This window comes from Podarcis muralis, chromosome 1 (assembly GCF_964188315.1).
Source record: "Podarcis muralis chromosome 1, rPodMur119.hap1.1, whole genome shotgun sequence".
Classification (NCBI taxonomy): Eukaryota; Metazoa; Chordata; class Lepidosauria; order Squamata; family Lacertidae; genus Podarcis; species Podarcis muralis.
In genome coordinates this window covers 91,526,564-91,547,912 of record NC_135655.1, presented here as the reverse complement: position 1 = coordinate 91,547,912, position 21,349 = coordinate 91,526,564, and the positions used below count along the sequence as shown (strand labels likewise).

The following is a 21,349-nucleotide window of genomic DNA, read 5'->3' as shown; positions in this document are numbered from 1 at the left end:
TGAAAATGAGAACAAATATATTCTTCCTTCAATAATTTCTAAAGGTCACTTATAATTGAGTAATATAAATTGTAATCTTGATAATTAATGATTGATAGCACTAGGTCTGATATTGTAAAGACATTTGTCTAGTTAAAGGCTCTGATTTTTACCTCATTCTTGGCAGTCAGAAACCTGCTCTGGAAAGGGTCATAAATGTGAGTTGTTTTCAGGATATATTTTCCATACCCACTAGGACCTGGGTTTTTTAACCTAAAAATTAGTAGTATGAGAGCTACATATAGGTATAGTGGAAAGTCCTTCTGTTGGGGAAAGAGATTCATTTAGCATGCCAGGGAAAGTTCAAGCCTTCGTTTAGAATCAGTAGACCATCTAACTGTTATATAAGAAGTAATAATACACTGCTGAATCTGTGCATGAGATCACTCTTATTAGGGAATCCCTGCTTTAAAAGACTAAGGTAAAGGTAAAGGTACCCCTGCCCATACGGGCCAGTCTTGACAGACTCTAGGGTTGTGCGCCCATCTCACTCAAGAGGCCAGGGGCCAGCGCTGTCCGGAGACACTTCCGGGTCACGTGGCCAGTGTGACAAAGCTGCATCTGGCAAGCCAGAGCTGCACACGGAACGCCGTTTACCTTCCCACTAGTAAGCGGTCCCTATTTATCTACTTGCACCCGGGGGTGCTTTCGAACTGCTAGGTTGGCAGGCACTGGGACCGAGCAACGGGAGCGCACCCCGCCGCGGGGATTCAAACCGCCGACCTTTCGATCGGCAAGTCCTAGGCGCTGAGGCTTTAACCCACAGCGCCACCCGCGTCCCCTTTAAAAGACTAAATGTAAGCAATTGCTGTGATGAAATAGCACAGATCAAATCTGGCCCATATGAGTAGTCGCCTAAGCAGTCATCTTGAGAGAAGACCAATTAACATCATCTCATAATATTAGATGCTTCGCTTTCCAATGCACACCAAAGCCTTTGAAGGTCTATTAATATGTCTTATGGGATGACTCGGGATATTACCAGTTCTTAATTACCAGTTCTTACTGTGGTAACAAACACAGGTGGGTTAAATAGCCTCGAATTAACTTTTATCTCTGTGCCTGCATAGATGAAGATATGTTAACCAAATCCTCACCAGTGCTACAGCTAACATATGTATGTCTTTCAACTGACATTTAAAAACCTAATTTGCCGCTTTGAACAGACCAATAGATATACCGTAATTGCATAGCTAAAAAAAAGCCCAATTTTGCCTAATGAATTTGACCTGATGATAGATACTGGAACTAGAAAAAGAAAGATACCAGTGATAAAGGCTGACCACCACACTATTAATTCCTGTCCACCGTCCCTCAGACCATGTGGTGGGCCGGACTATATTTTTTTGGGGGGTGGGGATGAACAAATTCCTATGCCCCACAAATAACCCAGAGGTGCATTTTAAATAAAAGCACACATTCTACTCATGTAAAAACACCAGGCAGGCCCCACAAATAACCCAGAGATGCATTTTAATTAAAAGGACACATTCTACTCATGTAAAAACACACTGATTCCCAGACCATTCGCGGGCCGGATTGAGAAGACGATTGGGCTGCATCTGGCCCATGAGCCTTAGGTGGCCTACCCCTACCTTAACTGATACATGTATGGCCAAATCATATTTAGTGTCTTAATGTATTTTACTCCTAAGTGCTACTTCCCCCCTCCCCCATAAAGGCAGATATACACACCACAACCTTATACAGAACCCAGAAGGCAATTAGCATATACAATCCCGAAAATATAAGCTTCTATATAAAAAGATGAAGTCTATAGCGCTCATTGTTGTGCAGAAGAGCTTATGGGCACAATCTACTCCTGGTTATGGGAAAAAGCAGAGCCTGTAAGTTCTAGAAGCAACAACACTAGCAGCACGATCATTGTGGTGTATTGAAATGACACACAGAAGCTCTCATGGAGGATTAAAAGTGGAAGTTCATTGAAGTCAGTATATTGAGAGAAACTGTTGTTTATGAGGGGAAAGTTCTTTTCACTGAAGAACTTGATAGCTATGTAAAGATGGATCTTAAGTGCTTTTTTTTAAAAAAAAGAGAGTTGCCCTTTCCCCCTTCCCATGTTTATGCTAAAGATAGAATTCGTCAACATCTATACAGAATAATGCTTTTAAATTACAGCCCATTTCCCCCCTTGGAAATATAAGCTGCATGGTACTTTTTTTTCTAATGAAAGCAGAGCAGTTTACAGTCACACACACACACACACATGCCCTGAGAGCGGTAACATAGAGTTCAGTTATGGCCTTTTATGGTTTCATTTTTCTCCCGCAGATGAATCTCAAGTGCAGTCTTTGCCAGCAATGTCGGCATGGACATCATCCAGCAGGCTTTAGCAGTATATTAAATACCTTCTGTGGCTAAACAGCCTAGCCCATGGAAAGGAATTAATTGTTGCTTTATGTCTGCTCTTCATCTGGCAGGCAAATATCACAATAGCTAATAATAGTGTGGAATGGTAATATGATAACTCAAATTAAAGTAGCCAAGGTATCTAAAGAGGACTACCTTGAGCGTGGTGCTTCCTTTCTGAAGCAAAACTTACCTCCTGATACAGAGTCCCCGAGTGGAAGACACCCAGTCAGCAATCATGGCAGTTGGGACTTGGGAAGCTGTAAGCCAAAGAAGCAATAGCTTCTAAGTTAAATAGTGAAGATATAGGAAAAAAGTCCCACTAGCTGTATTATTAAATAACTTGTATGTCTCTTATCTCCCAAACCGTACCTGAGGATCCCTGTAAGAAGCATTTCATTTTATCCGAGCCAGAGTAAGCATGCAAGGAAGCATTCAGTACAGCACTCATGAGACTTGCACATATATGCTTTGAAAGTGCCCTCTGATCCAATGGTCCCTGCACATGTGAAACTGGTACATATCAGAGAGAGAGAGAGAGAGAGAGAGAGAGAGAGAGAGAGAGAGAGTTCACACCTAGTCTTTTACACCTCAATAATACCATATTTTTCGCCCTACAGGACACACTTTTTCCCCTCCAAAAATGAAGGGGAAATGGGTGTGCGTCCTATGGGGCGAATGCAGGCTTTCGCTGAAGCCTGGAGAGCGAGAGGGGTCGGTGCACACTGACCCCTCTCGCTCTCCAGGCTTCAGGAAGCTATCCGCAAGCCTGGGGAGACCGGCACGACTTCCCACCGGGCTCCCAAGGCTTGCGGACAGCAGCCTGCAGCCCGAAACCTGGGGAGCACAGCAGAGCGCGCCCCGGGCTTTGGGCAGCTCTCCACAAGCCTAGGGAGCCTGGCGGGAAGTCGCGCCAGTCTCCCAAGGCTTGCGGAGAGCTGCCTGCATCCTGAAGCCTGGTGCGCGCTGAGCAGCGCGCCCGGGCTTCGGGCAGATATCTGCAAGCCTGGGGAGACCGGCGCGACTTCCCGCCGGGCTCCCTAGGCTTGCGGATAGCAGCCTGTTCTGGGGGCTGGGGTCAGGGAAGCTCGGGCTTCCCCCGCCCCAGCCCCACCCTGGGGGGGGGGTTAATTTTTTTCTTTATTCCCCCCCCCCCAAAAAAAAACTAGGTGCGCCCTATGTCCCGGTGCGCCCTATGGGGCGAAAAATACAGTAATTTATAATAATCATAATTTATTATTTATACCCCGCCCATCTGGCTGGGTTTCCCCAGCCACTCTGGGTGGCTTCCAACCGAATATTAAAAACACAATACAGTATCAAACATTAAAAACTTCCCTAAACAGGGCCACCTTCAGATGTCTTTTAAAAGTAAGATAGTTGCTTATTGCCTTGACATCTGCTGGGAGGGCATTCCACAGGGCAGGCTCCACTACCGAGAAGGCCCTCTGCCTGATTCTCTGTAACCTCACTCCTCACAGCAAGGGAACTGCTAGAAGGCCCTCGGCGCTGGACCTCGGTGTCCGGGCTGAACGATGGGGGTGGAGACGCTCCTTCAGGTATACAGGACCAAGGCCGTTTGGGGCTTTAAACACCAAGTTCCATGTGATATACAAGACTACAGTGAAAGGCCTGTGCATGTATACACTCCACACACACAGCGCACACACACACACACACACACACACACACACACACACACAGACCTGCCTCACAGTTCTATAAAGAAAAACATCTTTAAAACATTTTATCATCTGCATCTGGATAATTTTACTTGTTGCTGAGGCTTTGTGCTCTATATTAAAGAGAGGTAACAATGTGGTGCATATTAATAGGACGGTACAAGACTACTTAAATATAGCTTTAAATACAAAAGTTGATTTTGGATCTTAGTCCTACATATCTAATCAGTTCATACCGAAGAATAAGTAAACATCCGTTCTCTTTCAGCAGAAGGCAGAGATCCACTGGTTGTTTCAAGTCTGTTAGTACTCAACCGCAATACAAATTAGTCACAATAATAGCGGCCATAATACATCCATTTGCTTGCAGTGTTTCCAGATGTAATGATTTGTCCCAGTACTTGAAGTTGTTATGAAATGTGATTGCAGGAATAGTTAGTGGGACATACATTATTTTTGGTCAAAAGCACAATGCCCTCTCTCAACTGCTTTTTAGATTGTCAACAGGGAGCCAGGTTCCCACATACAAGTCTCTGCTGAAGGCCTACACTTTGGCCTACAGTCAGTAAGACTGATGTTGCCCTCCCTGCTCAGATGCTGAGAAATAGACTTTGAAGGACTCTGCATGTTGAAAATGAAAAGTTGGACCATAAGGTTCTAAGCAAATACGAAATTATCCATGAGATCAAAGATGTATCAGATTTTATCCAAATCCATTTCCATTGTTGTTACTATTAAAATTAAATTATATCTACATAAACAACATTTACTTAAATCAAAAACCTACCCCAAAATAGGTTTTTGTATAATATTTACAGAGTTTCTTGTTACAAAATCAAATAAACAAATACCACTTTTGATTGCACATGTTCAGTCTCTGGACTCAGCTACATTCAGGCAATTACGGTATATTGTTATAACTGTGTTATAAACATGCAACACCAGATGGTGCTGTTTGAGCTTTCATCAATTTGATTTTCCATTATGAGCTTAAGAATGTGTTTTCCTGTAATGCTTTTTTTAATGTGTCTAGATCCAACTTCTGTCTTTCTTTTACTTAACAATAACATAACCTGTCTGTTTTGACATCAATATGCACCAGCTGTATTGGGAGCCAGTTCCACTGACGTCATAAGAGCACAATAGCCAGAGTGCTGGATCAAACAAATGGGCCATCAAGTCAAGCATTCTGCTTCCCACAGTGGCACAAGCAGGTTACGAAACCCACAAGCAGGTTATAAAGTGGGATTGATAAAAAATCATATCCAAATAGTGTAAACCCAGTCAACGCAATGCTTTCACTGCTGACACAGATGGCTTACTCTATATTTGTTATAATTCCTCATAGCAATCCCACCTGATCACTACACATAAGAACACAGAATCATAGAATTATAGAGTTGGAAGGGATCCCAAGGGTCAACCCCGTGGCCATCCAACCTCTGCTTAAAATCTCACAAGGAAGGAGAGTCCACCTCTATTCAATTCTGCTTTGTGATATACTGCTTCTTAACTTGGGCATTGCCATCACTAGTAGACATTGATAAACCTCTACCACATGTTTTAATAATCCTATATTGGCTTGGCCTGCTTGCTGCTATCCACTGAGCTGAGCAGCTGCTGCATTTTCTTTCTTTTCTTTTAAGCAGAATTACCTTTGCTAGTAAAGCTGTAATGTTGTGGTGATGTACAAAAAACTGATGTGTTTATAGCATGCAGCCAGCAGCAGCTAGCTTCTACACAGCCATTTCAACACATAACAATACAGTTACAAGTCCAATTAAGAAGAATAACTGCTGCTATTGGCTCAAGAGACTGTGCAACTGAGCCATTACTTAGTAAATATGTTTAGGATTGTTGTGTTCAGCACTAGTGAAATAGAGGCTTTCCCACAAATATGCAAACATCTTTTTCTGTTTTTGGAAAAAAAACTCCTAGTTGTTGTTTTTCCAAAAAGGAAGTTTGGCATCATGATAGGTTGCCCTACCATCTCTGGGTGATCTTTGCTGCTCACATACTTTACTAATGGATATGTTCTGATCTTAAATTATTTTTCCTGTGTTTGCCTCATTACTTTCCAGTGTGCATCTGTCTACTACTTCAGTTTTTATCCCCCTTCAGAGTTACTGTCTATATTCTCTCCTTTTACCTTTCCTCACTGTTTTTACTTTGTCTTTCAACTTTATAATTATTGTTGTCCCTTTGGTTCAGTCATAAATGGTTTATTTCATTGAACTCAATGGACTGTGTGGCAAGCAGTGGATTCTGACCCTTATTTTTTAAGATCAGTTCTGAGAAAAAATTCTTCTGAGGCATATAGCATCCATATGCAATGTTAGAATTAGTTTTGAATTCACCAACTCGGTGCCCTCAAGATGTGCTGATTGGGGCTGATAGGAGATGTATGAAGTTGAAGGGCACCAGGTTGGCAAAGTCTGTTTAGAGAAAAGCCAAATATACCTTTTTGTACCTCAGGAGAAACAAGACAATCTGTTAAGTGAATTATTCTAAAGTATTCCCATTAAACTTATTAAATGTGTTCCAGTGTAGGTGAGTTGTGAATTACAGTAATCATCGAAGAGTAGACTATTGTTCCAGGACATTAAGTGTCTGAGTACCTGGGCTCCTAAAAACATAATACTGGCATTATTTCAGCTCTGTTGTACAATGTTGGCTCCTGCTCTCGGGGTGAGACCTTTGTATAGCAACAACAACTCTGTTTAGCTAACGTATTCAATGTTGCCTGTATGGTCTGCTTTGGGGGAAAGCTTTTGCCTAGCAATCTTAAATCTCTGTACCTTTACGCACAGAAGTTGGCACTGGCTAGGCTAGAAAAGCCAGACTTAAGCAACATAGTGCGGCATGATCTCTGTATGCAGCATATATATATTAATGTAGCATGCTAGCCCTATAGCAGTAAGAGTTCTGTACCCAGGAAGACAAAACACTTTCTGCTACTGGCTCTTGCTGCCTTCTAAACCAGGATGACCAACGAGAAGTGCCAGGTAGCAAATAGTGCTGTTGGATCCATGGTTCAAATTAGTGATGGGTGAAGGCTGTAATTTTCAGGTCCAGCTATAAATTCTTAACCCGTACCATACCCTGGTGTTTGTTGCACTATATGATGGCTGCAAGATGTGTACAAAGCAGGGGTGGGGAAGCGGTGGTCCTCCAGATTGTTGGTAGGGGAGCATGCCTCCCATGTTGACTGAGGCTTGTGGGAATCAGAGTTCGACAACATTTGGAGGGCCACAGCTTTCCCATCTCTCACATAGAGCATGTGAAGCAGGGTAATCAGCAGGAGTTCTCAGAGTCCACTTGCGGAGTCAGTGCCTGTCTGTAAGAGAGAGAAATGGGAGAATGTCTTTGTCGGCACATAACACATTTTTATGTGTTTCCCCCCCGTTATCTGTAGATAAACCTGATCCTCCAGCAGGAACGCCTTGTGCTTCAGACATAAGGAGTTCTTCCCTCACCCTCTCATGGTACGGTTCTTCATACGATGGTGGAAGCGCAGTGCAATCCTACACTGTGGAAATCTGGAATACAGCGGACAAGAAATGGACTGATCTCACCACATGCCGCAGCACTTCATACAACGTCCAGGACCTGCTGGCTGACAGGGAGTACAAATTCAGGGTGCGAGCTGCTAACGTGTATGGGATAAGTGAGCCAAGTCATGAATCTGAGCTAGTAAAAGTGGGAGACAAGCAAGAAGGTAAGTTTGTTGTCACTTGAAATTTATGTTTAATTATGGTAGGATATACCTTTTGTTTTTTACTTTGGCGGCTTTTATGTGTAGATCACCTTTTTCTTCTTAATCTGGGGACTGGGTGCCAGACTGGATAGTACACACAAGAAAACTGAGTATTTATGCTCTTGCATCTCCCCATGGTCCAGTTGGTTAGAAGATCTGGGTGGCTTTATAAAACGTAGGATTCAAAGAATTGAAAAAGTGAGTGTGCATGCATATGTATGAGAATATTTCATAATCAGCTTCGGCGTTTTGGAAAGACTGTTTACCAAAAAGCGGGGAAAAGCTTACAGGCCAGATTTACCAGTTCTTGTGGTAGTGGAAGCCAGTGCAACGAGTCCTTTTAGTATAACAGGACTTCCCCTCCCTCCTCCCCCACATGCCCTCTCCAAATCTGCTTGGGAGGGTCAGGAAAACCCTCAGAACAGCACACAGGGTGGGGCAGGGGGAGGAAAAGGGAGATCGTTCTATCTGGCAAGCAGCAATGTTTCACACAACATTGAATTCCACTCTGTCTTGGAGTTATGTATTCTAATTGAATCCCAGTTTTGACATTATATTGTTGCTGTAGTGGTGTAGTACAGAAGGGCAGGTGAACCATGAACTGTGACCTGGAAATTCCTGGTTCAGAGCCTGCTCAGCCACAAGCTCCACATGTAGCTTGGAGTGGGGGCATAGTGACTGAGCCAGGCATGTTTCTCTTGTGAGGCCGTTCTGTAATTCTGGTGCCCTTTTATCCTTACAACCATCATGTAAAGGTGAGTCAGAATTATTATCTCCTGTTGCAGATGGGGCTCTAAGGCTGACTGGCCACACATTAAAAATCATTGTGGCACAAGCTTTCCTAGGCCATTTCATCATTGTCTCTGGTGGTACAATAAAACAATAGCTTTTAAGGTGTCCGAAATCACAGCAAAGAATCAACTGCAACAGGCTAACATGGCTACCAATCTAGAGGCTGTGTGCACACTATACCCTCAAAATAAATTTGAAGCACATTCTTTCCCTCGAAGAATTCTGGACTCTTTGGTTTGGCAAGGGTTTCTGGGAAATGTAACTCTATGAGGGGTTAACTACAGTGACCAGAATTATTTGAGGGAAAGAAAGGGTATCGTGTGCATGCTATGAGTTGTTTTATTCAGTACTCATGCTGCCCTTTACAATAGCAGATTAACACTAGTAGGGCTACCTCTTCCTTCAACTGTCCTACAAGCCATTTTAACGGGCCTTCCTATTCACCCCTCCTTTTCTGGAGGTTCTTGCTCTTGCCTTCCTGAGCACAGATTGCTGGACTAGTTAAAAAAGGAGAGGAAATAAAATAAAAAAGGAGAGGAAATAAACCACAAGTCACTGCACCCCTCCTTCACACGCCTCCATTAGTGAGGAAGAAACATGGTGCTGCTACAGATGCCAAATTGTGGGGAGGGGAAGTCCTTTCCTCATACAGAAAGGCCCTGAAGGCGAGAAAGTTACTATATGTATTATTTTGCCCTAATGTTTTCCATTCTTAAAGACAACCTCTGTAAAAGAGAGGCAAAATATAGCACAAGTCATATCCCAGACATCCACATGTTCCAAGTGTGGAATTAAAGGGGGTCTTGTGAATTTCTTGCTACTGATGTATAGGGTTTTTCCTAAGAGCCATGTATGGCATTGGAAGGTTCAGCTTCAGTTTTTAAAAGAGAGATAGTTGAGAGTTAGGTGACGGCCCTTCCCCCAGTTTTCTTGCATTCAGTTCATGAAGAATGGATTATGTGTTCCAATTCCCTCTTCCTGTTTTTAAGTATGTTCTCTATATAGTACTTTGTAGGTTTAATTTACTTCGGCATAACCACAAAAAGTTCATAATATTATTCTATAGTAAAATAATAGAATAAAATAACATTGCAATCATTGAGAGCTGTATCATATTATTAACGTCAGCTCCTAAGCACGTAGGATTTATCCAGCTTCTGTTCATTGAGGATTTCAATGGAGGGACATCACACTGATCATCAGAATTCTCCTCTCTTATATGCACTCAATATAAGTAGAGATTTTCCCTCAAAGAGAGAATGGAGCAGAAAATCCAGAAAGTGGCAGCTGGGTGGCAGTACCCATTTCCCTATGCTATCATGTAACCCTCTCTTTCACTGGAGGAAGAATGTCCATTTAAGCCTCCCTAATTCTGTATTTTGCAGTGGCACATATACATGAAAGGAAACACAGTATAATAAATTTAAATAAACTAAAGGAGCAGGACATGATTCAACAATGGGCCTTGGCAGTTGCCTATGCATGCCAGTTGCTGATGTCATCCCTGTAGCCTTGTCAAGAGACGAGGAACTCACATACAGAATTCAACTTTTAATCCTTAAAGGGGGGAATAAAGATGGTATGAGAAGGCATTCTTTATAGACATATGCATTTATATTTGGTTATAGGTCCCAAAGAAGAAGAAGAAGAAGCTGAAGGATCTGATGATGGTAAGAAATTGCTCTTTCACCATACTATGTTTGCAGTGCGTGGGCCTCCTTGTAATCAGATGTGTTTTTCCCCTGCCAACTTCTAGAAGAGAAGGAAACAGAATTTGACTATCGGACAGTGGCTATCAATACAGAACAAAAAGTTTCAGACTCCTACAATGTTGAAGAAAGACTGGGATCGTAAGTGTAGCAATATGCATTTTCTTCTAAGCATGTTTTCTTGACAGTTAACTTCCATCAAAATCAATGTGGCTGCGCTTCAGAGAAAATACATTTAGGATGGGAGTGTTAATGTGAAACATACCATGATTTCTTTCTGAGAAATGTACCACACGGGGCATAGCTTGTCCATGACCCCACCCCAGAAATACCATTTGGCTATTCTAAACCCCACCCCACTCCAGTTTTTTTTTCCTTCTGGCTCCACCACTGGTGGTTCCTTCTACAGTGGTACCTCAGGTTACTTCAGGTTACAGATGCTTCAGGTTACAGACTATGCTAATCCAGAAATAGTACCTCGGGTTAAGAACTTGGCTTCAGGATGAGAACAGAAATCGTGCGGTGGCGGCAGGAGGCCCCATTAACTAAAGTGGTACCTCAGGTTCAGAACAGTTTCCGGTTAAGAACAGATCTCCAGAACGAATTAAGTTCTTAACCCGAGGTATAGTCTAACCTTGTGAATGAGTTTCTTCCTTTCTTTTACGGTTCCTAGATGGTTTCAAAATTGCCTGTGTTGAAGAGAGTACTCAAGGCTTACAAATATATAAAACCAATTTAATTTGTGTTTGACTGAACAGCACTGTGCAATTTTTACGGTTTCGTTATAACTACTAGAGATTATGAGATTCAGCCTTTTGCCTTGCCTTTAGGAGAGATTCCTTGCTGCTAGTGGTTATAATCCCCAAAATATATAAGCTATGATGATACTGCTCAGTGAAGGCCAGTTGTAAATCACTGAAAATTGCCTCCTTCCAAGGCCCTTCCATTTGCAGAAGTGCAACAATGGATCTAACTCATTAAAATAAAACACTGTAAGACAAAACTAGCCCACTTCCCTATACACATCTGAAACACAACAGCCATAGTTAGTGCGTCTCTAAAAGTAATGAGATCCCAGGTGTATCTCATTTGCCATCTTATAAACTAGGTGCAGGAAACTACAGTTCCCTTCAGTTGCAGCAAACATTACCAATAGCCAGGAGGTGATGGGAGTTATAGTTCAGCAACATATGGGGGGGAGGTTTTATGGAGGGCCAGAGGTTCTCCACATTTGTTCTAATGCTTTCTCCAGACATAGCCCAATGCAAGTAAATAAATAGATTTCCCACAGAATCAAACCAACATATGAATTAGAATTAGTTTTGCTAATATGGGGAGGGACCATTGCTCAGGGGGAGACCACATGCTTTGCTTGCTGAATGTCCCAGATTCAGTCCCTAGTGTTTCACTTAGAATGAGCAGGGAGCAGGTGATTGGAAAGATCTTTCCTGAGACCTTAGTGAGCTGCTGCAAGAGTAGATAAGACAGAGCTGCAGAGTTACTGGTACGGAGTCTCAGTGGTGACTCATGTCCATTGGGGCTAGTGGGACAGAAGGCAGGGAGCCCAGACATGGAGCCAGAGCCAAAGAAAGGTGGAGCCAACTATTTCTACTTTTGTCTGCAATATTCTCCCCACTAAGTTTTACAAGGGTAGCACTAACAAGCAGTGCCACTCCCTTGACAGGTTGTAAAAAAAGCAGGCAGGCACAGTGGCGTAGCGTGGGGGGTGCAGGGGGGCCGGCCGCACCGGGCGCAACATCTGGGGGGGGCACTCGCACTCGCAGCTCTCTGCCCCTACCTGGCTCACTCACTCTCTCTCACTGCCTTGCCCTGGGTGCTGACAACCCACGCTACGCCACTGGGCAGGCAGGTGGAGGCTGGCTGAGGGCAGACTGAGTTTAGTGGGGCAGTGCACCATTTGTCCTAATGGACCAGCCACCACTTCTTTGTATAAGGCAGCTTCCTATGTTCCTCTGTATTGCACCATACACCCTAAAATATGTGTTTGTGTGTGACTCAGGGCATTTGGTCTAAAACACAGCAAGTCCTATCTTCTGAGTTCAAGGTCACATTAATCATTCCAGGACATCAAAAAAGCATGTTCTAATGTTTTCAGCCTGTGTTGTGTGCTGACCCTCAGACATTGAAATAGCTTAATGTGCATTCCTCTGTATTTTGCAGGGGGAAATTTGGACAAGTCTTCAGACTTGTTGAGAAGAAAACTGGAAAAGTTTGGGCAGGAAAGTTTTTTAAAGCATATTCAGCTAAGGATAAAGAAAACATAAGGCAAGAAATCAGCATTATGAACTGTTTGCACCATCCAAAACTCGTTCAGTGTGTAGATGCCTTCGAAGAGAAAGCAAACATTGTCATGGTCTTGGAACTGTGAGTATAAATTAGACTATTGTTACTTTCCCATAACAATGTTATTTTAAAATATCTAACGAAGGCCTCCTAGGTCTCTTAAGATATCTGCAAGTTCTTCTACCTTTGTTCTTCACAGTTTTCTCGTTACAGTGGTACCTCGGGTTACAGACGCTTCAGGTTACAGACACCACTAACCCAGAAATAGTACCTCGGGTTAAGAACTTTGCTTCAGGGTGAGAACAGAAATCACGCGGCTGCAGCGCAACGGCAGTGAGAGGCCCCATTAGCTAAAGTGGTGCCTCAGGTTAAGAACAGTTTCAGGTTAAGAATGGACCTCTGAAAAGAATTAAGTTCCTAACCCGAGGTACCACTGTAGTCAGATATTGCGTTCTTCACTGATACACCCTTTAAAAATCAGATAAACTTGAATTTGCTAAGAACCACCACTAGGAATACTTATATCTTGCATTTTGCCGAAGTATGGCTGCATATCAGTGGTGATCTATATGGTAAGAAGATGGCATGAGTTAATTCCCTCTGGAACCACACATGCACCCTCAACAACCAGGAGGAACTCACACTAGAGGGAGATGGTATTATACTGGAAGCTCTCCTTATCCTTGCAATCTCCTTTCTGTAGGCAGTCTACAAATCCTTTCTCTGCCAAATCTGAAAGTTAAGGAGGTTTTTGCCTTGGCAATGTTTTTCAGGCTTCTTTTTCAACTACTTTCCATACTCACTCTCCTTACTGCCTCCAGCTAGCATGGATCCATTTGTCCCAGCCGGGAGCAGCGGAAGTAACAAGGATAATCAAAGATTTGAAATGTTGCATGTCTACAGGACAGATCTGTCACAGGTAGATTAGGGGTGCTGCTAGAGTACAACTCCCATTATCCCTTACCATTGGCCATGCTGGCTGGGGCTAATGGGAGCAGAAGTCCAACATCCTCTGCAGTGCAGAATTACTGCTGCTAAATGATACCCCAGCATTTTCCATTTTCTGCTAATCCTCTACATTATGGGCCTCTTTGGATCAGAGTTTTTATGTCACAGCCTTTTTAAGCTGCATAACTTGATATCCACATGTTTCTCATTAGATCACCTTTTTTCTTGTGACAGTAGTATTTGGGAGGAGGTGACTCAGCTTGTTAATTTTCCAAAATGTTGGACCAGAAGGATCCACTGCTGTTGTTTCTTTTACTCTGTTAACAAGGGGAGGACAGTGTACATACTTTTGTAAACCAAGAAATCTTTAATAAAAAATACATTTTTTAAAAATCAATGGAGCAAACTGTTAAAATAATTTTAAGCAAAAGGGTGCACACAATTCCCTTCCCTTTGTTGCCATATGTACAGGGTGCATAAAAATACAGCCCAAAAAGACATGAATCAGAGTTGGAATCCTTATTATGCAATTTCATTGCTTGAACAGAAGATGGTTGTTTATTTTTAGATTTAAACCTTGACCAAGTTGGTGATAGCGGGTAAAATAAATTATACAGTATAGGGTAAGAAAATAAAAGAAACAATCCTACTTAGCATGGAACTGGGAACTGGCAGTGCTAATGGAAAATAGGGGGAATGTATGAAGTTTGCTGGACTGCGTACAGCTTTGCACAACATTAATTTATTTTGCCTCCTGATTCTTTCCCCTTCAAAAAGAAATTAGAATAAAGTACATGATTATAAAGAAAAATAAGCAGTTTAGCTGCATTAGCTTCTCACACACTGCAGTTTCAAAGCCCTAGAATATTCCTATACCTTTGAATCTCTATATGTAAAAGGTAAAGGTAAAGGACCCCTGAACAGCTGAGTCCAGTCAAGGGCAACTATGGGGTTGTGGCGCTCATCTCACTTTCAGGCTGAGAGAGCCTGCATTTGTCCACAGACAGCTTTCTGGGTCATGTGGCCAGCATGACTAAACTGCTACTGGTGCACAGAGGACCTTGACAAGTGCCTGAGCACATGGAAACGCCATTTACCTTCCCGCCACAGCGGTACCTATTTATCTACTTGCGCTGGCATGCTTTCGAACCCCTAAGTTGGCAGTGGTGGGGAGGTGAGGCAGCCACAGCTTCTCCTGCCTATTCCTTTCCCAGTTTTCCTGTCCATTCCCTCCCCTACTAGTAGAAATTTACCAGGGGTCCAGTTTTCACACAGCAAGCAGGGGAGAGGGTGGTGGATGACAGGGCTGGGGAAGGAAGGAGCAAGAAACGCACGGGCTGCCTTTTCTTCTGCTACAGTAGGAAATCTAAAGTAGGGGTGTGTCAGGGAACTGCCATCGGAAGGACAGGAGGTGCAAAGGCTCCCTCAGGTTGAAAGAGACGGAGCAGCTGAAGAGGGAACCAGTAGGGGGCGAGCAGGAACTTCCAGGGAAAGTGAGTCGGAGGGGTGGCTCAGAGACGTTTCCAGCGAAAACAGTGGAGAGGTCTCAGGACCTCCTATAGGGACACCCACGCCTCGCCGGAAACTGTCACGCAGAGAGTCCAGAAGACGTGTTTCCGTGAAAGAGCTTTTATGTTGGAAACGTTTCCGAAAGCAACCACTTTCGGATTCTACTAGCGATTGACGCAGCCATGCCGGAGGGGCTCCGTCACAGGCAGAGGTTTGAAAACCTGATCAAACTCTGAGGGACTTGCATTTTACGCACAAGCAGCTCATCATCCCACCACAGCAATCCGAAAGTCCCTGAAAGCCAGCTTGTGCAAGCAGCGGCATCATGAGCGACCCAGCCGGAACCGGAGGAGCAGGAGCAGCTGGAGGAGGTCCAAGCCTGGAAGAAAGGTACAGGGCGTTGGAGATCCAGCTGGCCATGCAAACGGCGAGGCTTGAGGAGAGGAGGGCTCAGGATGCAGAAAAGGGAAAGGAGAAAACCACCTCGATAGCCAGAAAGGTGCCAGGATTGGTGCAGAAATTCGGGGGAGATCCCAGAAACTATCATGCCTTTAGAACTGAGATGCAATACGCTCTCAACCTGCAGTATGATGACTTCCCCGACGAGGAATCGCGAGTGGCTTTTGTAATTGGCCATCTCGAAGGGGGGGCGAAGGATTGGGTTCGACCCCTGATGGCAGTGAATAATGAGATACTAAAGGACACGAGGAAGTTTTTTCGTGCCATGGACCTGATGTTTTCCAGTGACATTGAGCAGGGGGTGGTACGAAGGCAGTTAATGGCTTGCAAACAGGGGAGCCGATCTGTCCGTGAGTACTGGACTGAGTTTACTATGCTGATTCATAAATTGGGGTGGGACCTATCGGCAGAACCCATCCAAATGCTTTTTGAAGAGGGGCTTTCTTCGGCCGTTAAAGATGAACTTTCCCGGGGGCCAAGGGCGGAGTCTATGGATCAGCTGACCAAATCCGCGCTGGCCATAGGAGCGCGCCAGGAAGCGAGAGCTTTGGAAAGGCGGGAAGGGAAAGGAGAACGTTGGAGGGAACTGCGCATTCCGGACATTCCAGAGCCACCTTTCCCGCCGGCAGAGCCGATGGAAGTTGGAACAGCGCGGGCGCGCGCAGTTTCAAATCCCAGTGAAGGGCGGAAGAAGGAGGGAAAGAGCGCCAAGAAATGTTATCTCTGCCAACAGCCAGGGCACTTTGCCAGAGTCTGCCCACAAAGAAAGGAATGGCAAGGGATGGCAGGAGCTGTGGGGGAAAGGGAGGAGGAAAACAAGGAGCAAGTAAAAGCCAACGCCTGGCTGCCACCGTCGGGGCACAGCAGCCAGGCCAAAGAGCAGTGAAAGTGCCCACGCCAGAACCACCCAGACCTGCTTTAGTGATAGAAGTGTCACTAGAGCTGCCAAATGGACACCCCCTACAGGTCAAGGCGCTTTTGGATTCAGGCAGCTCCTGTAATTTTATGAGTAAGGAGTTTGCAGCTGAGCACCAGATACAGACCATCCCTTTAAGTAATCCCTTGCAGGTGACCACGATTGATGGCAGAGAGCTGTTGGGAGGAGAAGTTAGCCAACAGACTGTCCCGATGATAATGAGGGTGGCAAGGCACACCGAACGGATAGCGTTTAATGTGGCCACCTTGGGAGGAGCTCCCATCATTTTGGGGATGAGCTGGCTGGCGCTACACGATCCGCTAGTGGGCTGGCATCAGAGGGTGGTCTCCTTTGGGTCAGCGCATTGCCTAGAACACTGCAAGCAGGGGAAGGTTCAGGGCGGAGACAGAGTCACCCTAGCCGGGATGGAAGTAATGGGCAGAGGGAAGGTGCCCCCGCAATACGCAGATCTGAGCAACGTATTCAGCGAAAGGGAAGCAGACAAACTGCCGCCGCATAGACCCTTTGACTGTCAAATCAACCTACTCCCTGGGGCCCAACTCCCAGTGGGCAAGCTGTACGCCATGTCCGACAGGGAGATGCAGGAGCTGAGGGAGTTCATTGACAAAAACCTGAAGCGAGGTTTCATCAGAGAGTCCCGAGCGGTGGGGGGCAGCCCAGTGTTTTTTGTGGACAAAAAAAAACACAGATAAGCCGAGACTTGTGTGTGACTTCAGGGCCTTGAATGCAGTGTCGGAACCCCTGGCTTTCCCTATGCCCCGAATTGATGACATTTTGACCAGGGTAAGGAAGGGAAAGATTTTTACAAAGCTGGACCTGCGGGGGGCGTACAATCTGATACGCATAAGGAAGGGAGATGAATGGAAGACCACCATGTTCACCCCTTTGGGAGCCTTTGAATACCTCGTTATGCCCTTCGGTCTACAAGGAGGCTCCGCGTGCTTTCAAGCGTTTATTAACCACGTTCTGGGGCCTTTGCTCTACAAGAACTGTGTGGCCTTTTTAGACGACGTGTTGGTGTATTCGGAGGATGAGGAGCAGCATGTGAGGGACGTTCGAGAAGTGTTGGGCAGGCTGCAAGCCAACCAGCTGTGGGTGAAACTGGAGAAGTGCCAGTTTCATACCAAGGAGGTGGAATTCCTGGGGTACCGCTTGTCAGACAAGGGATTGGCCATGGATCCAGGCAAGGTCCAAGCGGTACTGGAATGGAAGACACCGAAGACCAAGAAGGATGTGCAAAGATTCTTGGGGTTTGGGAACTTTTATCGGAAGTTCATCAAGAACTTTGCCCACTTGACGGCGCCCATCACCGACTGCCTCAGCAGCAAGAAGAAATTTGTTTGGACGGCGGAGGCGGAGCGAGCATTTGAAGAACTGAAAAGGGCTTTCGCCTCGGAAGAACAACTTCTGCATGTGGATTTACGAAAACCCATGAGAGTGGAAACTGATGCGTCCGACCGGGCGGTAGGGGCGGTACTTCTTCAACCGGGGAGGAGTATGTCAGAGTGGAGACCGTGTGCCTTCTTCTCGCGGAAGCTGAATAAATCCGAGAGGAACTACACGGTGTATGACAGGGAACTACTTGCCATTCACGAAGCGTTCCGGAGGTGGAGACATTTATTAATTGGGGCACAACACAAGGTGCAAGTGTGCACCGACCACAAGAATTTAGAGTATTGGAGAACAGCTCGAGTGCTCAACCAACGACAAGTGAGATGGGCACAGGAATTCTCTAAATTCAACTTTGAAATTTGTTATGTGCCAGGTCCAGAAAACGTCAGGGCGGACGCTCTCTCACGCAAACCAGAGTATTGGGAGGGAGAGGGGGCGATTGAAGAGAGACATGTCATCCCTGAGGACCGCTGGGTGTGTGGGGCGGCGCTGGTGGGGCAACGAGAACTGGTAGAGGAAACGGAAAATGATGAATATGCCCAGGATAAGCTCAGAGGACTCAGGGGGGAGGGCGAGAGCCCCGAAGGTTTTGAGGAAAGAAATGGGGCATTGTATTACAAAGGGGCACTGTATATACCCGAAGGTGAATTGAGGGGGAGAGTACTCAAGCAGTTGCACGATAGCCCCACGGCGGGACATTTTGGGCAACACAAGACCATGTGGTTGGTTACCAGGGAATTCTGGTGGCCCAAGGTGAGGGAAGATGTAAGGGAGTATGTAAGAGGGTGTGACCAATGTCAGCGAGCCAAAGGGGAAAGACGGGCGCCGGCAGGGTTATTAGAACCATTACCCACACCAGAACGGCCTTGGGAAGCGGTATCAATAGATTTTATGACGGATCTGCCGAAGTCCAAGGGGAAAACAGCCATCATGGTAGTAGTAGACCTGTTAACAAAGATGTGCCACTTTGTAGCATGCTCGCATGCAGTCACAGCGGAAGAAACAGCGAAGTTGTTTGTAGAACACATCTTTAGGTTGCACGGGGCTCCCTTGAGGGTGATCTCAGACCGCGGCAAACAATTTACTTCCAGGTTCTGGAGGAAGCTCATGAGCTTGCTGCACGTGGAAGTCAATTTTTCAACGGCCCGGCACCCTGAAACCAACGGGCAGGCGGAAAGAGCAAATGGCATTCTTCAACAATATCTGAGGTGTTATGTCAATGACAGAGAGAACGATTGGGTCGAAAAGTTGGCGCTGGCAGAATTTGCCTACAATAATGCGGAGAATGTGTCCACAGGGATGAGCCCCTTTTTGGCTAATTACGGGTGTCACCCCAGGGCATTTCCAGGGGAGGGAGGGGAGAGATGGAGCGTTCCAGCGGCTGAACATTTTGTAGAAGAGATGGAAGCGATCCATCATCAGCTCCAGCTCAACTTAGAAAGGGCCAAGGCACAATATAAGAAGCAGGCAGACAAGAACAGAAGGGAAGGTGAAACCATAAGGGTGGGGGATCAAGTGTGGCTGTCAACCCAAGGGTTGCCGTTCAAAGGGGGTTGTAAGAAATTGAGGCCCAGAAGATTGGGACCCTTTGAGGTCATTCAGCAGGTCAACCCGGTGGCTTTCAAACTCCGGTTACCCAACCACATGAAATTGCACCCAGTGTTCCACAGGTCGTTACTGTCACCATACAGGGGGGGACGTGAAGGGGAGCACGTCAGGGGACCAGCCTTGGAAGAGAGGGAACGCAGCAACCATGTAGCGGAAATCCTCGATTCCAGGTGGAAGGGAAATCAGGTAGAGTATTTGGTGGCGTGGGAAGGGGAACCGGAGTCAGAAAACACCTGGGTGACTGCAGGGGAGGTCAATGACGAGGTTTTAACAGAAACGTTCCACCAAAGATTCCCTAGGAAACCACAGCCGGTAGAAAGGTTTAGGAGGGAGTACTTCGGCACCACCGACGAGGAACAGGAAATGGAAGGATTCACGGAGTCGGAGTTGGAAGAGGGAATAGACTCCGAAGACGAGGAGTATCGAGAGACGAGGGACAGTAGCAGGTGGAGGGAAGTGTTCGAAACTTCGGACGATGAGGAAGGTTCTTTCAGGGGTTTTACTTCCTCCCAGCCCGGAGGGGAGGAGACGGGAGGGGGTGAAGGGGGCCCTGGAGGGGAGGTGGATGTCAGGGAACTGCCATCGGAAGGACAGGAGGTGCAAAGGCTCCCTCAGGTTGAAAGAGACGGAGCAGCTGAAGAGGGAACCAGTAGGGGGCGAGCAGGAACTTCCAGGGAAAGTGAGTCGGAGGGGTGGCTCAGAGACGTTTCCAGCGAAAACAGTGGAGAGGTCTCAGGACCTCCTATAGGGACACCCACGCCTCGCCGGAAACTGTCACGCAGAGAGTCCAGAAGACGTGTTTCCGTGAAAGAGCTTTTATGTTGGAAACGTTTCCGAAAGCAACCACTTTCGGATTCTACTAGCGATTGACGCAGCCATGCCGGAGGGGCTCCGTCACAGGCAGAGGTTTGAAAACCTGATCAAACTCTGAGGGACTTGCATTTTACGCACAAGCAGCTCATCATCCCACCACAGGGTGTAACTAATTGATTGTATTAATCCATTTAGAAACATTTAATCAACTGAAGAGGTGTAGTGATTAATCAGGCATCCTATTATTTTTCTAAAAATACCTGTTTTTAATATGCGCTTATAAAAACTGGAGGTGGTAAGCATCATTTTAAGAGGCAATCCCACACTTAAGATGCCTGTTGTGACACGTGTGTGCACCATCTAATAGCAAAGGCAATATAATTCCTAAATTAGAAATACTGTGTTTTCCCATATACAAGTCCATGCTCATTTACTTAACTTACTGTTCAATTAATCTATTAAGATGAGTTTAGAATTTATTTTAAATTATATCCAGTTTCAAATGCCATCTGATGTGGATGGTCATGTACAGAGAGCATTTTTTATTCAGCAAACCCAGTTCTAGTCAGAATCCAATTTCTGTCTCAAGGAAACAGAACTTGTGTATGTTTATATAAAATGGTTTCATAGAATAATAGAAATGTAGAGTTGGAATAGACTACAAGGATCATCTGCTCCAACCCCATGCAATGCATGGAGCTTGAACCCACAACTCTGAGATTAAGAGTCTTATGCTCTACCGACTGAGCTATCCCAGCTTCATATGTTTTGCTTGAAAGAGTTGGAAGTTTTGTTAAATGTTTTGATAAGGAATAACTGAATAATGGCTCAGGAAACTGGAGAAAGATTAACAATGGGGGGTGTCCTTGAGGAGCTGCGGGGGAGAAATAGGAAAGAGGTGAGAGATCATTGGGCCCTGTGGAAGTCACAGTGAAGTACCTGTGCCACCTTTTTTTTTATTTGCTCTAGTGCACAGAGGGATTGCATCTTACTGGGCTCCTAGAATAAGGACTCAATAATGTGATGTTTG

The 21,349-nt window shown here is 45.4% G+C and overlaps 1 protein-coding gene across 9 annotated transcripts in view; it reads left to right on the top strand.

Annotated features, from left to right (window-relative positions):
• MYLK (myosin light chain kinase) overlaps window positions 1-21,349 on the top strand; it is a 190,430-nt gene that overhangs the window by 154,883 nt on the left and 14,198 nt on the right. For 8 of the 9 annotated variants that reach the window (XM_077934968.1, XM_077934977.1, XM_077934969.1 and 5 more), the window contains 4 exons: window positions 7,507-7,809; window positions 10,269-10,310; window positions 10,397-10,490; window positions 12,531-12,734. In XM_077934968.1, the coding sequence (XP_077791094.1) occupies window positions 7,507-7,809; window positions 10,269-10,310; window positions 10,397-10,490; window positions 12,531-12,734 (643 nt within the window). The remainder of the gene's footprint in view (window positions 1-7,506; window positions 7,810-10,268; window positions 10,311-10,396; window positions 10,491-12,530; window positions 12,735-21,349) is intronic. The other variant, XM_077934971.1, reaches the window with a different exon arrangement.